Source organism: Bemisia tabaci, chromosome 2 (genome assembly GCF_918797505.1).
Source record: "Bemisia tabaci chromosome 2, PGI_BMITA_v3".
NCBI lineage: Eukaryota > Metazoa > Arthropoda > Insecta > Hemiptera > Aleyrodidae > Bemisia > Bemisia tabaci.
In genome coordinates this window covers 24,811,181-24,832,812 of record NC_092794.1, presented here as the reverse complement: position 1 = coordinate 24,832,812, position 21,632 = coordinate 24,811,181, and the positions used below count along the sequence as shown (strand labels likewise).

The window sequence follows — 21,632 nt, the reverse complement described above, 5'->3', positions numbered from 1 at the left end:
TAATCTCACAGGATTGCAGGAAAATATTTTAATTAGAGGGAAATGAAACATGATTAGAGATTTTTTGATGATGCATTGAGATACCATCTCATTTATTTGGACATCGTGTGCAGCAGTATTGGTGCATTGCAGCGCAATACCTTAAACTAATCAACCTTAGGAGTTCAACGAGTATACCTACTTACTTATGATGAAAGAAAATAATTTGAAAATAATTGCTTATACTTATTCAAAATCTATAATCGTAAGAGGAAGAAAACAATACAGTTTTGAGTCAGAAAAATATGATGTACCTATTCAAAGTTTGATATAAAAGTCATCCAGAAATTCGAATGCTTATAATAAAACAAAAAACTTGTATTTAGAAAAAAGGAGAAGAGGAAGTATAAACTGGGTAAAGGGTACCACCAAGGTTATACAGTGGTGTTAAAAAGATAAGCAATAAATGTTGTAAATGTATTCCTGAGGCGTTCTTGCAACAAACATGGATTCAAAATAACCGATTATAAGTTACAGCTCAGTTAAATGACCGATAGTAATGTAGGAAGACAAAAAAAAACGTAAGATAAATAAACCAGTGGATGAGATTTTCTTATGAAGTATGCGCCTGCTGACTCTTACAATACACTTTGGATAAATGCTTGAGGCAAGTATACTTAAAATCATTTTAAAAGAGAACAAAATATTGTTAAAAAAAAAAAAACATTTTATTAGAGATAACTATGTTAATACCTGAATAAAATGAAACATCAACATGGAAATAGGTGATTAATGCACTTCAGCATGTTAATGCAATGAGGTAAAATATGGCCTTTTTCTGATGAAACTAAAATTTAGTAGAAAAGTATCACTGCTTATTAAGTCACTTCAAAGCCATTCAGAATTACATTGTCCATGCTCAAATTATGAGCTTCTTGTAGGTGGATTTGAAGCTGAGGTAGACTCTGCAGATAAGAATTACAAAAAGAACAAACATACAATATACTGTCATCAGATACTAAGATGTTCAGCTCCGAACAATCCACTTCTTGACTTATTTCTACTGGCATGTCTCTTTCTGCTTGGAGACCATCAAAAATTGGGATAAAATTCACTGCAGCTTGGCTTTTTGTAATGCCTACAGTTGAAATGAATTCGTCAATGGGTACATTTTTTCCTGCAATCTCTGTGAATCTTACTCTCTCCAAAACGGCCGTAAGCTTCTTCCCTTTGTGCCTCTTTGAGGCAGCATCCTTTCCTTTGCAGTCATGATGCATGAGAATGTGAACAGACTTATCCCAGTAACCGCAATCTTGACAGTACCATTTCCTTTTACATTTTATGAAGTACTTCCTGGCGTGAGATACAAGATCCTTGTAGGTCTCAAATGATTTGTTACAAGCACGACAAGCATAATTCTTCACTAGATCAAGACATTTTTTTCTATGAGAGCAATGAGTGTGGATTTTCAGGTCTTTCTGACATTTGAATAGCTTTCCACACCGATAACAGACTACTTTTTTACGATTATTTTTCAATGCCTCAGGATTGCATTTTCTCTGATGCGAAGCCACAGACTTAACGTTCAAAAACCCACGGCTACAGTGATTACAGCGAACTGGAAACAAATCCTCATGTTTCATCTGATAATGAAAGAGACGACTAGAGTGGCGCTTGTAGACTTGCTTGCATAGGTGGCATGAGGTAAACTTGGTCGATAACGCCAGTTCCAAACTGCAAGTTTCCGTATTGTTTGAGGTATGTTTGACAGAACTAGACTTGTTCTGAGGCACTTGTTCTTGATTGTTAGTTGCTTTGATCCCTGAGGAACTTTTTTCGTCTTGAAACTGTTTGTCTCTTTCATGATTCTTTTTTTTGTGTATTTTCAGTTGCTGAAAATATCTGAAGACTTTGGAGCATCTGTCACATTTCCAAGTTCCAGGGGCATGAGCCTGGTTCCGGTGTTCAATGACTGACTGTCTATCGGTGAATGCCTGTTTACAGCGCTTGCATGGGATCAGGCACTGCAAGTTTTGCTCACTCGGAGGATGAAATGTGTTGTGCCATTGATTGCAAAAGTGCTCATGATCTGCCCACTCAGTGTGATCGTTGAACTCAGAGTAGCAGATCTTGCACTGGAAGAGGAGGATACTATGTTGGTAGATTTCATGAAGGTCACGCAACTCTTTTGAGGTGAATTTCTTCTTGCACTCTTTTATGGAGCAATTGATTTGGCCTGAGTTCGATCCACTAGTGATTTCAATCTAGAAAATAGAAAATGGAAAGGTTCTAGTTTAGAGATGAAACTTGATTGAAAACATTTGTGGTACAAACAATAGTTGACTGAATTCAACACAAGTTGGCCAAGTCATCAACACTTGCCTAAAAACATTTGTAGTTTAGGGGTGGGTGGGGGGGTCTTCATAATTGTGTGACCGAGCAAGACAAGGGGAGGCAAAGTCAAGTTAAGCATTAAGTAAAAATATGTACATACTACTGAATTTTAATTTTTTTTTTCATTTGATGCTTGTATTTTATTTTTCCTTTTTATTTTCTTCTTCCTTCAAATTGTATTATAATTGTACAATCATTGATTGTTCTCAGTATTCATTTTCAAACTTGTATTTTTCATAACAAGTATTTTTGACAGTTATTTCTTTTAGTACATAATATATATAACTTTAATGGATATTAGTTAATTTAATCCTTTGAATATTTTTTCATTTCTCCAATCATATTTGAATTGACTTTACTTGCCTTGCTAATCTACAGAGACCCTGCAAATGTAAGCTTCTTTCCTGCTTGTAGAAGTTGCCTCTCTGATTTCGGAATCCTGAATGCTCTTTGAATTTTACATGCCTAATTGACCTTTGAGACGGACCAGGAGCCTATTAATGGGCCTATTTCAAACTTTCGCTAGAGCATAAATAAGAGTTGTTCCTTACAGATAATGTCTCAAAAATCATGATGAACGCATCGGCAAACTCTGAAATGCACTCCTAACTTCACTACTTGCGTAAGAAATTTGCGTTTTTTAAAGATTCCTGCTTCAAAGAGGATACTACAGAACAGGTGAACATTTCGTTAGAGGAGTCATTCCATTCAATCCCTGCTCAACATGGCCGCGTTGCTTCCGCACGCAAGTTGAGAAGAGCACGAGGTCAATCAAGGCGGATATCTAACAACGCGAGAAAAATGTGAATGTAAACATGCCGATTGTTATCAGGTGGTTAGAATCATCGTCCCGTCACATGTGTTTTGGCGGACTGGCGTCGGCTAAGTTGAATATTACGTGGTATTCTTGTGAGCAGGGGTTGGGTGGAATGACTCCTCTAACGAAATGTTCACCTGTTCTGTAGTATCCTCTTTGAAGCAAGAATCTTTAAAAAACGCAAATTTTTTACGCAAGTAGTGAAGTTAGGAGTGCATTTCAGACTTTGTCGATGCGCTCATCATGATTTTTGAGACACTTTCTATGAGTAACAACTCTTATCTTTGCTCTAGCAAAAGTTTATTACAGGCCAATTATTAATTTGAGCATAAAAAAGACTTAAAAACTAAAATTCTTACGTTTCAAAAGAGGCCTTACCATTTGGATTGGATTATGAGCCCGACAATGGTTCAAGAGATGTGAAAAAGTGAGACCAGTGCTTTTTCCACACAACGGACACTCTAAAGGTTTCTTTCTTTTTCTCTTTGATGAGCCTGTGTGATTTGCAATTACTGCATTATTATCCAAAGAACCCTCTCCACTACTTTTGGTTCTCTCCTGAAGGAAAAAATTCCGAAAACTTGTTTCAAAATTGACTGCTTTCTGCTTTTCATACTGGCTGTCACTGTAAGGGGAAAAAACCGATAATACATTCATTAATTAACTAAGAAAAAAAGTGAAGTGAATGGATGCAGTGTTTGCATGCCAATAGATAATTGTATGTACTTGTATGTGGCATGGTGCTCCTTTTTCATTGCTTTTCAGTTTCCTACAAAAATTGTGTTGTTCTTCGGAGGGAGGAAACGAAGTTTCTCTAGATTTTTTTTTCTTCTCTAGGAGGTCAGAGAAAAGCTGAACATGTAAAAAAGCTGACTTCACTGTAAAATCTAAAATGTGACCAGATCTGAGAAAAGGGGTATCTTCTGGGAGAGAGTTTTCTTTAAATTTTTCTGGATGCAAGAATGTGCCGAGGTCTGTTAGATTAGAAACCGGATTTTAGTGATAACTAGCCATGTGTGCGTCCGAATTAGGTTTCCTTGGACTTTCCTGACAGCTGATAACATACTAAAGAACGCTAGATTCACAGATTTTTTTATTTTGATCAGTGTTTATTCTGTGTCATCTTGAATACTAGTAAGTCAGGTGCGTTTTGCAATTTTCATCATGCGATCACTGATAGAGCAAAGATTCAACAATAAATTTTGTTTTAAACTTGGCATACCTTGTACCGAAACTTTTGGTATGCAAAGTAAAGTTTACAAAGATCATTGTATGAGTTATCCTCACTGTTTTGAGTGGGTTAAAAGATTCAAAACTGGTCTGGAGTTCGTCGAAGATGAGGAGCATGGAAATCGACTATCAACGCGGCAACTGACATTTGTCATGTGGAAGAGGTGCAGGCAAAAGTGCTCGAAAATGGTCGTTTCGAGCTTGCTGAACAGTGTGATATTTCTGAAGGCTCTATACATACAATTTTGATAGAATAAGTAGACATGCATCGAGTTTCAGGTACAGCAGGTACACTTGCCCCTTGATTGTTGTCCGTTGAACAAAAATCCAACCAAATGTCAAGTTCCCTGTAGCTGCTTGAACGTTCTAACAATGATCCTACATTTTTGGATAGGATAATTTTCAGTGACAATACTTGAGTGTACGGCTACGATATAAAGACGAAACTCCAATCATCCTTGTGGGTTGAAAAAAGTAGTGCAAGACCGAAAAAAGAGAGACAAGTTCGGTCAAACATAAAAATCGCAGAACACCCATGAGGTTGCCTTACTTCAAGCCACATACCAATAGGATTTTTCCACCATAGGATTTTTAAAATTTGTGAAGGTAGCGTTCTTAAGTATATTTCCAGCTACCAGGAAAGCTCGAGAGAACCTAATTCAGACGCATTGTGGGCTAGTTATGACCAAAATCCGGTTTCTAATCTAACAGACCTCGTATACCTGTGTTTCAACACTTAAACAATATGTTAAGCCAGTCACTGGCTTCACTCCTCAGCCACCACTTCTTGTGCTGTTGATTATAACTAGGGTCTCTCTCACTTGCAACAGCACTATTCTTCTCCGAGCCAATTACTGACTGGAAAATGTTATTGGTTTAAGAAATTTCCTCATCAATAGTAAATATAATTGCCAAAAACTGAGGAATTTGCTTTACAATTACACTGTGTTTTGATGGGTACTGACCTATTTAATTCTTCTACATTACATTTAGCAGTGTGGGTCACAAATGTTTTGATACAGCTAAGCTGTAAACCACAACTTGCACAGAGGTAAGGAAACATATTTGAATGCATAACAGAACTGTGAGAATAGACATCCAAGGCTCGGTTAAATGTTTTGCAGCATGTATCACATGAGTAGAACACTGTTGGGGGCTGTTTCCTTTTAGTGCAGGATTTGCAAAGACAATCACTGATCAGGTGCTCTGAAGCATGGATGGCGAGCTTTTCGTTTGTGCTGAAAGTCTTGTAGCAATTGGTGCAACAGTGAATTTCCTTTTTATGGATTGTCTGGTAATGCTGAGTCAGTGAGGTAGCAAAAACGAACGTTTGTGAGCAGAACCTGTGAACATAAAAAAGTGAATTTTTTCAGTGTGAAAAAGTAATATTAAAAGTATTACTAAAAGAGAGAATAAAAGTATTTGTAAATTGTAATTTGTTACTAGCAGAGTCTCCATAATTTTTTCATTATATATTCCTCCGACTTTGCCTGACCTCCGATCAGAACCTTCACTCAGACTTTTTTCTTTTGATTACCCTAACTTTAGATAAACTATGAAAGAGATCTCCACTTCTGGGGACTCAAATTAAGGAAAAAAGCATTCCAGAGTTATTTCTGCCATCCTGAATGGTACTGGCTGAAGTTGCTGAGCTGACTTGCTACTTGCAAAATTCCCTGCTTATTCCTATTGGTTCCCTGATTTTTCCAGGACGCCGTAAAGTACCTGACTTTCCAAGTTTTTAGACTACCATGAGCCTTGAACCAGGGCTTTCCTCTCAACGCAAAATTTTAAGTCTTAATTGATACAGATGAAATTGCATGAGCCTTTGGCAAACTAGGCTTACATTGTCATGATATTGACAGACTGGTGCAGTTCTCTTCCATGATGACCCTGATGATAGATTGACTGATCTTATTTTTTCCATCTTTGGTACACTCTCACCTATTAGTGATAACCGTTAAAAATGAAAAAGTTCCTGAAAAGTTGCCATGAAACAAATGCACACAGTGTAAACCAATGGATAATTTTTCCAAATAAGGAATTGCAGGAACAGAGGTAAGCCAAGAAAAGATTCAAAGGCTCCTAGATACTACCTCCTCCCCTTCATCAATGCCATCATTAAGCAACATCGTCAGTTGCATAGCTCATAGCATTTCATCTTCATATGTTTGCTCTTTATTTTCTATTGCACTGTCTAGATTAACCGCTGTAGTTCGTACTTGTGTAAAATTTTGTCGACTTTTAAAAGCATAATGTTAGCCAAAGATTTTTATAAACAATGTGACGTCGATTGTAATAATTAAGTATGATAAAATCGAATTTTGGAATGTTGTGATGACTTGTACAATCCCCAAAGGTGAGAAATGAACCAACTGCAAAATAAAAAAATGAATATTTCCGTTCTATTCTCGAGCTAACCTAGTGACTACAGGATTATATTCTATCAACCAGCATTTTTTGCAAGACTTTTGGAGTTTTCATAATATCCTCTTGCGCACTATTTTAATTTCTACATTACTTCTCATGATTGGGACTATTTACCTAAGTTTTATCATGTTATGGTAAAAGCGCATTCTACAGGATAGTTAGGTAAAGCATTTAAAGAGGTGGTCCTAAGACATTCCTGGGACACCTAAGATAGATTTTCAGAGGGGATCAGTCGAAATTTCAAGGGTTGATTACATATGGAATAGGTAAGAAAGTGCGTGGAGTTTTGGGCATCCAGAAGAGCAGAAAATATCAGCTGGTATGGTAAGGGTTATTAGATGGATAATAGCTTGTCAAAGAAAGTTTGGATTGGATTCTTTCTGCAGAAGAAGTATAGAAGGGCCTTAGAAGGAAAAAGGTAGATGGTTACATCTTGAGTACCTCAGATTTTGTTGATGATGTAGGACGTAGCGTACTATTTTTGGCATCAATGTCCTCAAAAATGATTTGGTTTATGGAAAAAAGTCATTCTTCAAAGAGTTTTTGAAATTGTATTTTGCACAGAGGTATGCCGAAACATTGGACGATACCATACTTCCGTACTTTGAATTTCCAATTTGGTGGGAACATTGATGCAACATTGTACCCTCTCATGTCTTGGTGTAAACAAATCACAGATTGCCACAGTCTTTTTTTTCTCTACGGAGGAGGACTGTCCAATAAAGGATGAATGGTACTCCGCATGAAAAAAAGGACACACAATTTTCTTTGCACAGGAATGCTGTAAAGAATCATTTGTGATATATGTGACACTGACATGAAAAAGAAAATAGAAAAAAATTACCTGCAGATAAATGATTTCTCTGGGTGCGCTTTACGCATGTGGATGCCAAGATTCATGCGTGAGTTGAAAATAATTTTGCACTCAGCACAGCTCACAGATCGAAAATGGACTAGGGCATGTTCTCGACAGTCACTGGGTTTCACTACTGGAATTTTGCAGCAGTTTGACTGAGATGGCAAGGTACGCCTGGTGAGGATGGCTGGACGGTATGATTGGGTGGTGGGAGGTGGGATGGTCTGTGACAACGCTTGTTGACACGAGAGATGGTGAGCAGTAAATTCCTCAGTTGAGATGAATTTTCTTTTGCAGTTTTGGCAAGTTAATACTGCTTCAGCGTGAGAGAGAAGAATGTGAATAACTCTCTGAAGATTAGATTGAAAGTGGTTGCCACACTGTTCGCATTTCTCACCAAACTCGTTCCCTTCTAGAGGCATAAGCTGCTGGAAAAAAATAAGACAATTATTAGGTCTTTTTTGTTGGTCATTTAGTTTCCATTGACTCATATCGATGTTTATTGTGAGTTTAAGACAAAAACAGAAAATGTACTTCTATCCCATTTTAATGAGGTTTAGAACCATCCCAAAAACTTAAAATTTGTTTACTTAAATATTCGTCTCTACATAAACTATCTGTTATCGGATGTTTGTTTGAAGTACTAAAGTAATAATGAAAAGTCCAGTAATTGATCCAGTCCATGTTACTGAACATCAGGTCTTATTAGAGAAGGGACAAGTTAAATTTTATCATTGACTAATTCAGTTTGTATACCAGTTCAGGCGACCTCTAACACATCCACTTATTTTGAAATATATAATGTCAGACTGTCAATCTGTCTGTTCTCTTCAAAACTTCAACTAAAATGTTCAATAGCTTCTTCCTTTTCTAATAAGTTTAAATTCATTTCTGTAATTCTCGTAGATCTAGGGTGAAACTTGAAACAGTAAGCCACAGTGCCGATTTTTCCTGGAACTGACCTGCGCTGCATAGTGATCAACTAGATGACTAATTACTGAGGAAATCTCATGGCTCGTGAAAACAAAATTGCACATCTGACAGCTCCTTTCATCCGGTTTATGTGTTGCGAAATGAGAAGAGAGGGATTTTCTGCCAGTGAATCCCGCTTTGCATACATAGCACTCAAAATATGGAGTGAACTTCAGATTAATTTCCCTAGGCGAAACCGGAAGTTCAGCAACACTGCTTGGAAAAACAAGAAAAATCTTTTGAGTTTTTATTCATGAAAAAGATATGACAAGTTAAAGACGCAATTCTCCACCACTGTAGAATTAATTCCTTTTCTAATATGGTCTCTTTACTTGCATTCATAGTGAACATCAAAGTGTGATTTAAATGTCGGCTGCACATTGGACATCAGGACCTGTCCTAAGATTATGGAACGCTCATTTACATTTTCTTTGTGTGTGTATATTTTAGGGTTTGATAATTTTGTGTGTGCTACCTGGAAAATTACACAATGCTGGCTGAAGCCATTATCTTGCCCAAATTCCGAAAGTTCAAACAAATTTTGTACAATTTACAATTTATTGGGGATTCAGGGACGCAGAAAATGCTCCTCCGTGAACGCCGAGGCTTGTAACATGCAGACGTGCTTGAAAACAGGACACAATTTTTCACTAAAAATGTTGCTTCCTTTTTTTTACTAGTTACAGAAAAAAATAGAGGAAAGCTTTTTTCAGAAGAAAGAAAAGATTTTTGGCTCCACACGTACTTTACTTCATCTGACAGTATGTTAGGAGCCCTAGACTATTGCACATATAAATTTGTTAAAACTTGCTTTAAAGGTAAGGATCTAGGAGTCCTCAGTCTGTCAAACTAGGATTAAAATGAAAATTTTCTTGAGATAAGAGGTTTGTGTGCTCTGAACACATTAAAACCATAGTTGAATCTGAAAGGTAACTAAACATCTGAAAATTATACAAGTCACTTACTGCACATTTATTTTGGCTTCACACGAATGCTGATCTCTGTTTCTTGCTATAATCACCTCTGAGCAAACAGTGCAAAAGAACGTCTGCTTTTGAAAGCATGTGGAATAATGGCTGTAGAAGTTGTTGATATGCGAGAAATTGGTACTACACAGCGCGCATTGCACAGGCACTGAATCCAAATTGATCACTGAATCCACATGATGTAGCTTTATCCAATTTTTCAACAAAAAACTTTGCATACACTCCTCATAGTGAAGTCGGTACTCACTCTCCCATTGTCTTTTAGTGCGCATGCAAAGCGGACAGGTGAAAAGATACTGCGGTATGCAAATTTTCCAAGATTCAGGTCTCAAAAAGTAGGATCCACCTTGCTGCTTGCTTTGTCTTTTTCTGCACCTGTAAAGAAAATAATCGAACATTGAGAATTCTAAAAAAATACATAATTGGGATCTTGACTGTAATTTGACATTTGACTGTAAAAAGATAATTCTCTTCATCTACAAGTTGTGACTCTGCACATCTGCAACGCGCATTGCAATGATTCATCTTCCCTATGATAAACAAGTTGGCTACAGTGTCGGGTGCCAAACGGAGAGCATTCTTAATATGAAAACAGCAAATGTTTTAGGGTCCAAGTCCAAACTATCATGTTATTTTTGACTCTTGTTTCAATTCTTGATAAAAACTCTGCGTATGATTGTAATTTGGATATTTTTCAAATGTTGGTATTTGCTGGTACATCCATCACCTGCCTCACCGTTGTATCTATTAAAAACATCTTGGTTGCCATAGTGTTAAAAAAAAAAAAAAAAATTGAACCTGAAAACATATGTGTACAATTGAATGAATTGAGTGAAACATTGTCATACCTATGCTGTAAATATAGTGGATAGTTGTAAAAGACTTCCGGGCATTTATTACATGCAAAGGTGTGCGAACACTCTTCCTCTCTTAAATCACCACAGTATTTTCCACAAACTGAACACATGCCAACTAAGTCTTCAATACTATCAAGACAGTCACCGCTTGCATGTTGAATTGTGTTCAGCTGCTTCAATGTGTTATCTAAATCTATGATTGCTTGATAGTGCTGCCTCTCGTGTTCGATCAGGGGACTAAAAGACCTAAACTGATCTTGGCAGAGAGGGCACATAAATTTATGGGGGCATTCAATGATTGAATTGTTGAGGCTGTTGCTACAGGTATTGCACTTGCTATATGCATAGCCGTGGATTTCCCCTTGGTGTTTGCGGAGACTGGCAGGGGAGAGAACAAATGTTTTGCATTCGTGGCACTGCGTCATGTGTTTTTCTTGGAAATGGGCTAGCAACTTATTTTTTTCCACGATTTTGTTGCAGTAACTGCACAGGAGTGGGTTATGAAAAATGACACCTGAAAGAAAACAGGAAACTTCAATTAATTGTACATTTCATATTTCATTTTGGTGAAATCCTGGATGATAGTGTCGGCTTCATAATAGATATGATGAATTGTAATTAGGTGGTTTGTTTTAAAAACATTGTTCTACATTTTGTGATTGTGGAAGGTATGTATGTAAATTTTTTGCTCTGATGATGACCACCCCGTTGAAAAGGCTTTAAGCAATAAAAAATTCAGTATTGCATCGCTTTGGTTTAATCAATTTAATCAATAATCATATTTCAACTTTACAATACAATCGTCAAAGAACTATGTTTCCTTATGATTTTTAAGGACAAGAGTGAAGAATTTTGAACAACCAGAAAAGTGACTCAATGCAGTTTGTTCTTCTTAACTTTTTTGGAACTGGTTACTAACAGTTCTGGGCCTGAATTTTGATAGCTACGGTCAACTGCAAGTTGCAAAACCTGACCTCTAAATTTGACTATGAACCGGGAAAGATATATAATAAACTCAAACTGTTTGGAAGTTGAGCTTTTTTGAGAGCAAACTTAAGCCATCCTCAGTTCCTAAAAGGTACAAACCATTGATCAGCGATCAATTAATGCAGTTGACACTCTTGCCTTAACTTGCAGTCCACCACACTGCCGTACTAAGGAAGAACGCTGTATGAACATTCGAGAGTTGCCTTACTGACATTATTACCTGACCTAGATATTATTCTTTTTATTTAACATTGGCTACAAAAAACTTGAATTTTCTACTTGTATGAAAAATCAGAGTCTACTTGAATTAAATCGCACACTTCAGCGGTTTTGGTAACCTTCTCGATGAGTAGTGTTCTTTTGCTGTCCTGAGTTCTCAGAAAGATAAACAACGTGCTGTAGCTGAGCTGCGAAAGATTGAGTTTGCCATATTTTTATACTGCAAAGATTGTCATAGTAACAATAAGTGTGCGATTCCATTCAAGTAGATTATGCTTTTTTTTGTTTTTGTTTTGTTTTTGGAGCAGGAATTTTGGAGTTAGGCATTTAAAAAAATTGATATCTTTGTTCGGAGTTACTTGCAGTAATTTTTGTTGTACTAATTGTGTTCTATCTGAAATTTTGATAAGATAACATGAATCATAATAGTCAAATTCACACCATGTCTAGTATTCCATTATGCTTATTCAAAAATTAAGGGTTCTGGAGATGAAAGGAAAAAATAGAAAGCAATCCTTACAGACATCTTTGGATCGATCTGCTGGCTCATGGATGGTATTTGGGAGATCTAAAAGCTGTGCTTCATAATGCAAAGAATCATTGATTATCATTTGTAGGTACTTTTTCGCTTCATCAGTATAGCTTCCAGGAGAAATTTTGAATCCTACTGGAGAGCAGATGCCATTACTGGTAATATGATAGTTAACTTCATACTTGAAATTGACGATATATGCTGAGGTTTTATGACCAGGTTGAGAAACTGCTTTCTCGGCAAAATCTGCTAGCGAGACATGATTGGAAGGAGTGATATTGGTTAAAAAATTCTTGCTGAGAGGAGGGAGCCAGACTGTCATTTGAAACTGCAGCATGTGCTGTAAAGATAAACACGAGTTGATTCTCAGGTCATGATGGTAAAAATATATAAAAGTATACATGTCGCTTTATAGCATTCCTTGCCACTCTAGGACACCTAACCGCCATTGTCCCCAATTGAACTACAACCCTTTGAAAACTGAGTACTTAAACATTTATGCTTCAATCCCATCTCTCCGGGGGCCGATGATTTTCCGTGCTTTCCACATTATTGGTGATTTGTGGCAACGAATGCTTTCACAATTTATACTCTTTCCACAAAAAGTGGATACCTTACCTTCTTTCCCTTTTCTAAATGTGGGTAAACTGTGAAAGGTTTCTAAAGCGGCAATCATAATTTTGACAGTCTCCTCACAGATTTTGTAAAGTGTGGAAACAGTGAATAGAAAACTGTGGAAGGCTTTTACAATTTTTAAATTTGAGGCAATATTCGGTCTTTATGCACTATCCAGAAAAAAAAAAGAAAAAATTCAAGGGCTACCTACAAAAATAGAGACCCTCGGGTCAAGTGATCTAGGATATTATCAACCCCTGCGTAACTCCACCCTCTTCCAGGCTAGGCTAGGACCTCCTTTGGTAACATGTCTCCTGCCAATCTCTGAACATGACCATACCAGGTACATAATTTATTTTGTAATAACGTAATGCTTGATGGTCTGTTTAGCATCTATGTTCTCCTATACCATCTTATTCCGTTTATGATATCCTCTTGGGAGATCCTGTAATCTCTACAGGGGGCATCCCTTGGATTGCAGATTAAGGAATGTTTACCAGACATGGTGAGTGATAATATTCACATCAGATTTCATACTTAAATATTTTGCTGGGTTTTAAATAATGTCGCCAACGTTTTCCTAACAAAGGATTTTTTTAAAAAAAAGAAATTGATTTATCTCCTGCACTGAAAAAAATTTTTTCCCATTAAATTTTATTTTTTCTCACTTGCGAGAAGAGTAAAGAAAAGAAAAACAAAATGGAATAACAGCTTCTATTAATTAGATTTATGATCAACCACCCTCAATCTTCATAATTATTAACTGATTAAAAAAAGAAATGCATATAAATTAATGTCCAAACATACTAAGGGATGAGAGGCTTTTTCCCATTTAATCGGATGTGAGGTGTTCTGCGATTCAGCAGCAAAGGAGGTTGACATTTTTGGCTGCATTATGACAGAGAATGGTACACCAGCCTGGAACACATTTAGAACGATTTAAAAAAAAGTGACAGTTCTGTTGATTTTTGCCGCTTCCTTTATTTTAGAAACATAAAATATAGTGATGCATAAAAATGGGAAATATGTTAAAACTTCCCAGAATATGAGAAAACTCAGGATTTCTTACAGCTCCAAAAAATTAAAAAAAAGTAAAAACAGAGGAATGATAATATGGCTAGAGTATCATAGAAATAACTCTATTGCCACGGGTTTAGGTAGAGTAGAAATATTGTAGGAGCCTTAAAACAAACAAGAATTGCATCTCACTTTGAGAAAAATATCACCCTCGGTAAATTAAATTTTAAAATTTTCCGCATATTCACTTACACCTAAGATTTTTTTATTGGCATATTAGGCTCCATTCTCAGCTGTCATTGAACTGTGAAAACTCTCATGAAATTCCGAAATGAGGAATTAGGTGAAAAAATGGCGAGGCTGTTAGTTTGCTTAGAGCATGATTTTCTAGAGAATTGTTTTTTGCATCTGGCACATTTTTAGGCGCTAATACGTAAAATGTGAGGGCTGTATCTCTATTTTTAAGCAAAGAGATATTTTTTCTGAGCAATGGTTTTTTTAAAGAAAGTATTACCGTATAAAACAATTGAGGAACAAATAACAGAAGAATCCTCTGGCAATTTGCTTCCAGAAAAACTGGACGTGATTGAAACATTCGAAAACTTGACTAACTTCTTCATTCAGTAGGTCTTGAAGGTAGAAGAATGATCTTCTTTTAAATATATAATTGCAGTTTACCTTTGTTAAATACTCATTTTCTTAGCTCCTCTTTTCTACATGAAAGAATACAGTTCTCCAAAGAGGCGATACCTCTTTTCCTAGGGAATATCACTTAATCCAATGATATATTTTCATTGCTGCTAACATTAAGTTCATAGAAATGTCTTGCCATGGTTTAGTGTCTTTTCATAAGTTTTGCAAAATTTTCCTGGGGCCAATCTAAGACTTCAATCTCAAAACACCATTTTGCTACCTCTGCTACGTTTCTACCTACCTCCCTAAATGCTTGATTTTAATTAGAATAAATCTATTGCAAAAGTCATAACATCATGTTTATGCAGGGTATCCCACACCACCCATACCAGACTTTTTCTCGGATGTATTAGGTTGGACGAAGATAGGGGTGGCGGAAATGAATAGAGAATTGACCCCAAAGAATCCTAATTTCAGTCCTAGAACTCTCTTCTCCTCCCTGCCTTCCTTGAGAGATTAAATGGACTTCATTTTGCAATTTGGAACTGTAAATTCTAGCCCGGATTAAAAACAACGTAAGTGCCGTTAGTTTCCCTATGCAAGTGTTTTTCCAGAGGAGCCAGAATCTATAGTTCAAAATTGCAAAATGCAGTCCAAATGGGAATCCTCACATTGAAAGTCAGGGATTAAGTCAAAATTCAGAAATTCCCCTGTCCTCTAGTTCCTTAGAATTTTAGACCCTATCAAAGGGGAATTCTGAATTTTGGATTTGAGGTTCTTTGTCTAGTGGTCCATTCTGTGACACGCATGACTGACGAAACATTAAACCAATTCTTGGGTTTTGTGAACGAGAACATACCTTCAACAATTCTATTTTATCGTCCATAGTCAAACATCTTTTCGCTAGAATGTTTCCCAAGTGTATATTGGTGCGTAGGAAATCGTAATCTACTTTAACAGGAGATTGTTGTTTAGCTTCGCCCTCAGGTTCCACATGTAATTTCCCAGCTTGGCTTTCCAGAGGAAATTTCCCGGAGGGTGGAACAGAAAGGACGCAAGTTCCAGGAGATGATCCATTTTTGTCCGGCTCATCATGATTCTGCATATAAAAAAAAATAATCAATTAAACCATCGCCAACTTATTTCAGATATCGACAGTGAGTCTGCAAAAATGCATGTCTCGGTTGCGGTGATTAAAAATCTCTGCTCCTGTTTCATTTTTCAAAAGAAGACCAAACCAAGATCATGGCTTGACATTCTCACAGAATATTCTTTACATTGAGAGAAAAAAATCACTGAAGTTTTCAAGAAATGACATTCAGTAGTTTTCCAAGTAGAAAATAAAGCATCAGTAATGACAGGAGGTCAACCACTATGATGTAAACCAAGATTAATGAGAGTTTCTTGTCAGAAGAGTCTGTGAAGAGGTCTGTGGACACACGTGTTGTTACCAATTTAGTGCAAAAATAAATGATGGTTGCGAGAAGGATAGGACAGAAAATTAGATAAAGGCAAGTGTATCTTACCTGTTTTCAAAATGCACAAACATCACTGACACAGAAATTTCTAACTAGGTATGAGAATGATAATTCTTTTAATGTATTTGCTAAATCAGGCAGTGCAAGACTTTAATTTATCATGGATCAACAGTCATGGTGCAAATTCAAGCATTATGATATACATTTCCTAATCAAAATTTCATATAGAGCACGATTTAGGTAACAAAAATTATCACATATAATAAAGCTGAACAAAGTTATTAACGTTCTTCGATGCATTAATTCAACCTTTCCACTCATAAAAAAAATTCATTATTTACTTGAGTTAAATTGCACACTGAAGATGAATGATGGAATGATGGAGTGATATGCTTGAATGAAGATCTTACATTGTGATTTTTGCGAGGTATCGTTTCAATCTCATGGAAATCTTCATAATGATTTTGAATACATGTCTCAACGGTATAGAATCGACAGGCCAGATCATCCATTACTTGAAGAATGCCTACACACTCCAGGCATGCGCGAAAAAATTCTCTATGAGATTCCTCCAGCTACAGAAAGAAAAAAAAAACAGGAAACAGTATAATTGAATGAACTCAAAATTTAATCCTGGAAAATTGGACAAATTGTTCTCAGTTCTGCTTTGATTCATAAAAGTATAAATAAATGGATCTCTAAAAACTGATTTGATGGCTTTGATCAGAATCGGCCGAACTGAATTTCGCTACCCATTTCCTTTCACATTCACAGATGAAGAATTTTTCACCTGTATTCACAGAGCATGTAATGCACTTGAGGAAAAGGGAACAATGTACAAGAATGAGAAGTTAAAATTTCAAGTTTTAATTTGGATGCTCATAACATGCGTTTTGAGCGTTTAAGAAAACGGGGACAAGACCGGCAACGGCACGAGAACTCCATCTCGACTCGACTGAACTGCTGGTAATAAATACTAGCATGATTGTCAGGTTATACACTCATTTCCTACATCAAATGTAAAGGTATGATGGACTTCGATACAAAATATTATGGTCATTACATGAGCAGGAATCTATTCATAATGATAAAGAAGTGAATTCTCTCGTACCATTTTGGCAAGACTTTAACTGTGTTTTTCTCAAAAATCACATTTTTGCTCCTCATATTTAAAATATTCTTTAGAAGTCAATTTTCCGAATTTTTTAGTTTATATTGTGGCAAATGATTCAGAACTACCTCCTTAGAGCGAAAATATTCTCAACTTACATTTTTTTTCGCCTAAAGTTCCTTTTTCTCTGAGGTATCAATATAATGCTCTAAAATTTTTTTGTTGATACATCCCGAGTAACTCGTAGGTTATTATTTAAAAAAAAACCTATAACTTAGATGTGAGAGGTAACACGGTGAGGAAACAATGTCTGATTCTGGTTAAAGCTTTCTAATCAGCAACTTAGCATCTTATAAGAAAGTCGAAAACTTTTTGATAGATCAATCTCCCACAAAAAATTGTGAATCTTTCTCAGGGCATCCTGAATCCTTAAAACATTAAAAAATTGTTCCAAAGATTAACTGAGAAGATAATTTTTTACAGAGGGACAGAAAACCTGCCCGACAGAAAAAATTCTGCAAAAACATTTTAAAATCTATATTTCTGGCAGTTGCTGGATAGGACTTCAGCAGCCCAGCAAAATATTTTCTCCCAGAAATAAAGGAATTTTTGTAACTCAAGCGGTTCGTTCTTCTAGGGAAGTATTCTCCTGTCATTGAATCAGTGATTACAGAACTAACATTTCCACAGGCCTTGTTCCGTAAATTAAAATTGGAAGGTGAATATAATCAAACCAAAGAGTTTTCAAACTTATAAGGTCTATAGAGAGGGGAGTAAAGATGAAAAAAATTTGAAATAAAGAAAATGCCAGATGATAAACTCAACATAATTTTATGTTGGCTGTTTCTTAGCTGTATTGCAAATTAATCACTTTTTGTAAGTTAGTAAAAACATAGCTGCTTGTTTCCACTTTTAATAAAAATTTGTCATCGAAGGGAGAAGTACTTTTTTTTAAAAAAAATAAATAAATTGATGGTACTGAAATTGTTTCATAAAGATTTTTTTGAAGATAATACAGCTATATTTTGCTGGTCCTTCTCTCTTGCTAAAGTCATATTCGATTACCAGTGCTACTTTCAAACTGCAGAGCATTTGGTGCAAATACTTTCAGTGGACCTTTACATAAGGTAGGACTTAAAGCGTTCTAGTGATGGTCCTTTCTTTAAAATTCCTTAGAGGAAGCGGATACTTAAAAATTTTTAAACGAGGCCGCATCACAATTGAGCAGCTTGAAATTAATGAGCTATCACTACTTACTTGAATGACTGAGACAATATACTTACCTCAGAGGGTAAGTAAATGTTTATAATTGATTTGAATATATGTTCATCACATCTTTCAAGGCAGTCCATTTCACGCCGTGCGCAGATCTGACACGTTTCTTTAATTATCGTCCCAACAGAGCACCGCTTCGGAAGCCTTTGGTCAATGGGAGGCTGAGAATCCCAAAACTTGTTCAAGATCTTGCTGTTCACAAACTCACGCCACTGTTTATCAGCAGGATCCACTATTCCGACTAGATTAGGATATGATTTGTAGATCTCACGGTTAAAAAGTGGTTCAGTTAGCAAGTAGCGGAACGCCAGATCGTCAGTCATTTGGAGCACCCCAACACACTCTAGACAGATTGTTAATGGTAGGGGATCATCGTCTCTCAGAATCTGAAATTGACAGGGGAGGGGGGATTTTACATGGTATGCAATTGAAAGTTAGAACCTCTTGTAGCTCATGGGTTCTAGTAAAGTTGGAAAAAATAAAAAAATTGTGAGCAAATAGTGAAGATATACGCTCAACCCTCTAAAGGAAAGGGAATCTTAGTCAACGAATCTAAAATTTTCAATGGAGAAAAAATCGATTGCAATGGTTAAAAAATGGATTTCCAGATTTAAAAAGAAAACTATAATACCTTGAGGAATGAGTTGCAGGTGTTTGTTTCATTTTTAAACCAAAAGAAGGTTTAAAGTAACATCATAATATGAGAATTGTGTACCTACCCCGAACATGGTTGATCTGAATAATTTTAAAATGATTTATTTTCAAGTTCTTATTTTTTGGAGCTGTCAACTTATAACCACCATAACTATTGTTACGTTTGACTTCTTTCGGCATTTTCCTCTCCTACAATCTACTTAGAACACTGTTTTGTATAATTTATTAACAGTGTTACTCCCAAACTATGTGCCTCGTTTGCCGTGTTTAAAATCATTCTTTTATTTTTTAAGGAAGAACGATGCAACCACATTCCCTTAAGTTTTTCCAGAATCTGCTTCGCACAGAGAAGTAAAATCATGGTAGTTTTTAAGAATTGAAGTTGAGTAGGTAGTTCTTCATTTAAAAAATTAAGGATGACAGGAAGTCTGCAACACCGCAAACCGAGGAAGTTGGTTTGGGAGTTCCTCCAGCAAAACAAAAAAGTAGGCTTTGAGCTTTTATATTCTTTTCTTCTTCACTTATCAATTTTATTTCTATCTCACATTCACCTTGTCAGAGGATTAGTGCTCTGATTGTGGGAGACATCTATGGTTTAGTGTAAGGTATGAAGATATCATTCCATTGCCTAATCCCGACAACATCTATTAAAGTAGCGTGTGAGCTGCCTTGCTGGATTCATGAACCCAACTTCAAGATATTTCTGCTATACTGATACGTGACATCCACATACGAGGCTAAGTCTCTGTGAACAGTTGCTCAAATCGCACTGACTTTCTTGATTAAGATTCATTGAGAATAGTTTCTTGTTTGCTTGCCTGATAAGTTAATGTTGTCAAGCCTTTCTTTTTACATCTCTAAGACCATTAACACCACCAACTAGCTATTGTCAGATGAGCTAACAAAATAAAGCAAAACGAAAGCTAAAAAATTTAGAGCCTCATTATACTTGCATTGTTCGAGACAGATGAGTTCCGAATCCTATCAATCTAGAGACTTGGTCTCGCAGTTGTGATGATGAGGACCAAAATTTGTTGGCTTCTGCAATTTGTTCCATTTTGTTTTATTTAATTTCATTAGCTGATCTGATAGCAGCTAATTAGTAGTCAAAATCGCCTGGATGAAGTCAGAAGAAAAAATTGACAACTGTACCTACTAAGGGAAAAAGAAGAAAAGCACAACTAAAAAAGTTTTTGGACAAATGTTTATCCTACTTACGTATTCTCTTTGATAAATCTAAAAAGGTTGGACTATCATGAGGAAAGACACTTACCTCAAGGGGTAAATAGGTCTGCATCAATGTGGAAATTGAGCTCCCTTCTTCAAAGATGTTCATACATTTGACATTGTATCTTCCGCAAACTCGGCACATGGTGCAGATAAGATTCTCATTAACTACCGCTCTGGCATTTGTTCTGAATCGAAAATCATATTTTTCCTCTGACTTATCTTCCGGATAACTTGAAAACGAAGGGACTCCACTGTACCTTCGAGCGAGGTAAACAACAAGTGGTGGCTCCTCTGCAAAACAGATCTCTTTGCTCAGAGTTTGTACATTATCATTTGAGCGTGTGCAGTCTGAGAGCTCGTTGTTGATGTTCTCTTTGCAAGAGACTTTGCCGGAAGATTCAGTTTGATGATTTTTCCTGTCAGGCGAGGACTCATTATCAACTCTGGAATCTTTCCGATTGAATTCAGTTTCCTTTGTACATTTTTTAGGTTTCTTAGGTTGTTTGCATGCTTGCTTTGTTATCTGCATGGTGACTTTAGACTGGCAATTACCTCTTGATGATTTAGCAGCGATTACTGAGGTGTCATTTGGTGTAGATTCAGGGATGATTTTTGATGCAACATCCTCGATATTTCTGACAGGGGAATGAGCTTTTCCACATTTGGAATTCAATTCTGATGTTGATGGTTTCGGTTTGATGTATGTATCACTTGACCCTGAATTGAAACCATTCGACTGCTCAACTTGGTCTCTTCTATTTTGCTCAGCCTGTAAATTCTGGACATGTTCCAGAAGCGCTTCGTACTGTTTCTTCAAAGCAACAAAATTTTCAATACTGACAGAGGTAGCATGAGCTGTTTGATCGAAACCCTCCTTTTCTGACCTCGTACGTTTGAGAGGAGGCTCACCTCTTGGAGCTTTGCCGCTTTTTTTTTCGCTCACCCTGGCCTTACTGCCCATCTCCATTTATGTTGCTGCCAGGGGAGATTTAGATGATCATGAGAAAATAGTGAAAAGATCAGTAGGATATTGAAGAATTACCTGCGATACGTGAAATAAAGAGAGCAAAATGATACATGTAGACAGTGAGACAGTCATCTTTAGATTAGTGATCAAAAGGGGAAAAAATCGTCTGGATGATGAATAGAGTTTCTGTGAGGCACAATTCGCAAAATTGCAACACGAAGTACGTCAAAATTTGAATAAAAAGGGGGAGAATAATAGTGGAGGTGGAGGATGGGTAGGTGAGAATTTTTCAAAATTGCACGTTACTTTGTTTACCTTTTTACTTTCTCCCTCGTTCAACAGAGCTCGTTGTATGTCATGGTAAAAGTTAGGTTATGTCGTCATTCGCACATT

At 36.5% G+C, this 21,632-nt stretch overlaps 1 protein-coding gene across 3 annotated transcripts; it reads right to left on the bottom strand.

The window, feature by feature from the left end:
* Window positions 1–691: 691 nt before the first annotated feature.
* On the bottom strand, window positions 692–21,524 carry LOC109029765 (uncharacterized). Of its 3 annotated transcripts, none has more exons than XM_019040391.2 (13): window positions 20,316–21,524; window positions 18,397–18,774; window positions 16,413–16,577; window positions 15,384–15,623; window positions 13,682–13,792; window positions 12,248–12,599; window positions 10,513–11,035; window positions 9,644–10,039; window positions 8,669–8,894; window positions 7,695–8,134; window positions 5,386–5,763; window positions 3,569–3,815; window positions 692–2,243 (listed from the first exon to the last, which is right to left on the bottom strand). In XM_019040391.2, exons 1-13 carry the CDS (start codon window positions 21,237–21,239, stop codon window positions 858–860), a joined length of 5,766 nt encoding a protein of 1,921 aa, XP_018895936.2. In that variant the 5' UTR covers window positions 21,240–21,524; the 3' UTR covers window positions 692–857. The 3 variants fall into 3 exon arrangements, with proteins under 3 accessions (XP_018895936.2, XP_018895952.2, XP_018895943.2); XM_019040407.2 differs by having other exon boundaries at window positions 7,695–8,131; window positions 20,316–21,523; XM_019040398.2 differs by having other exon boundaries at window positions 8,669–8,891; window positions 20,316–21,523.
* Window positions 21,525–21,632: the final 108 nt, after the last annotated feature.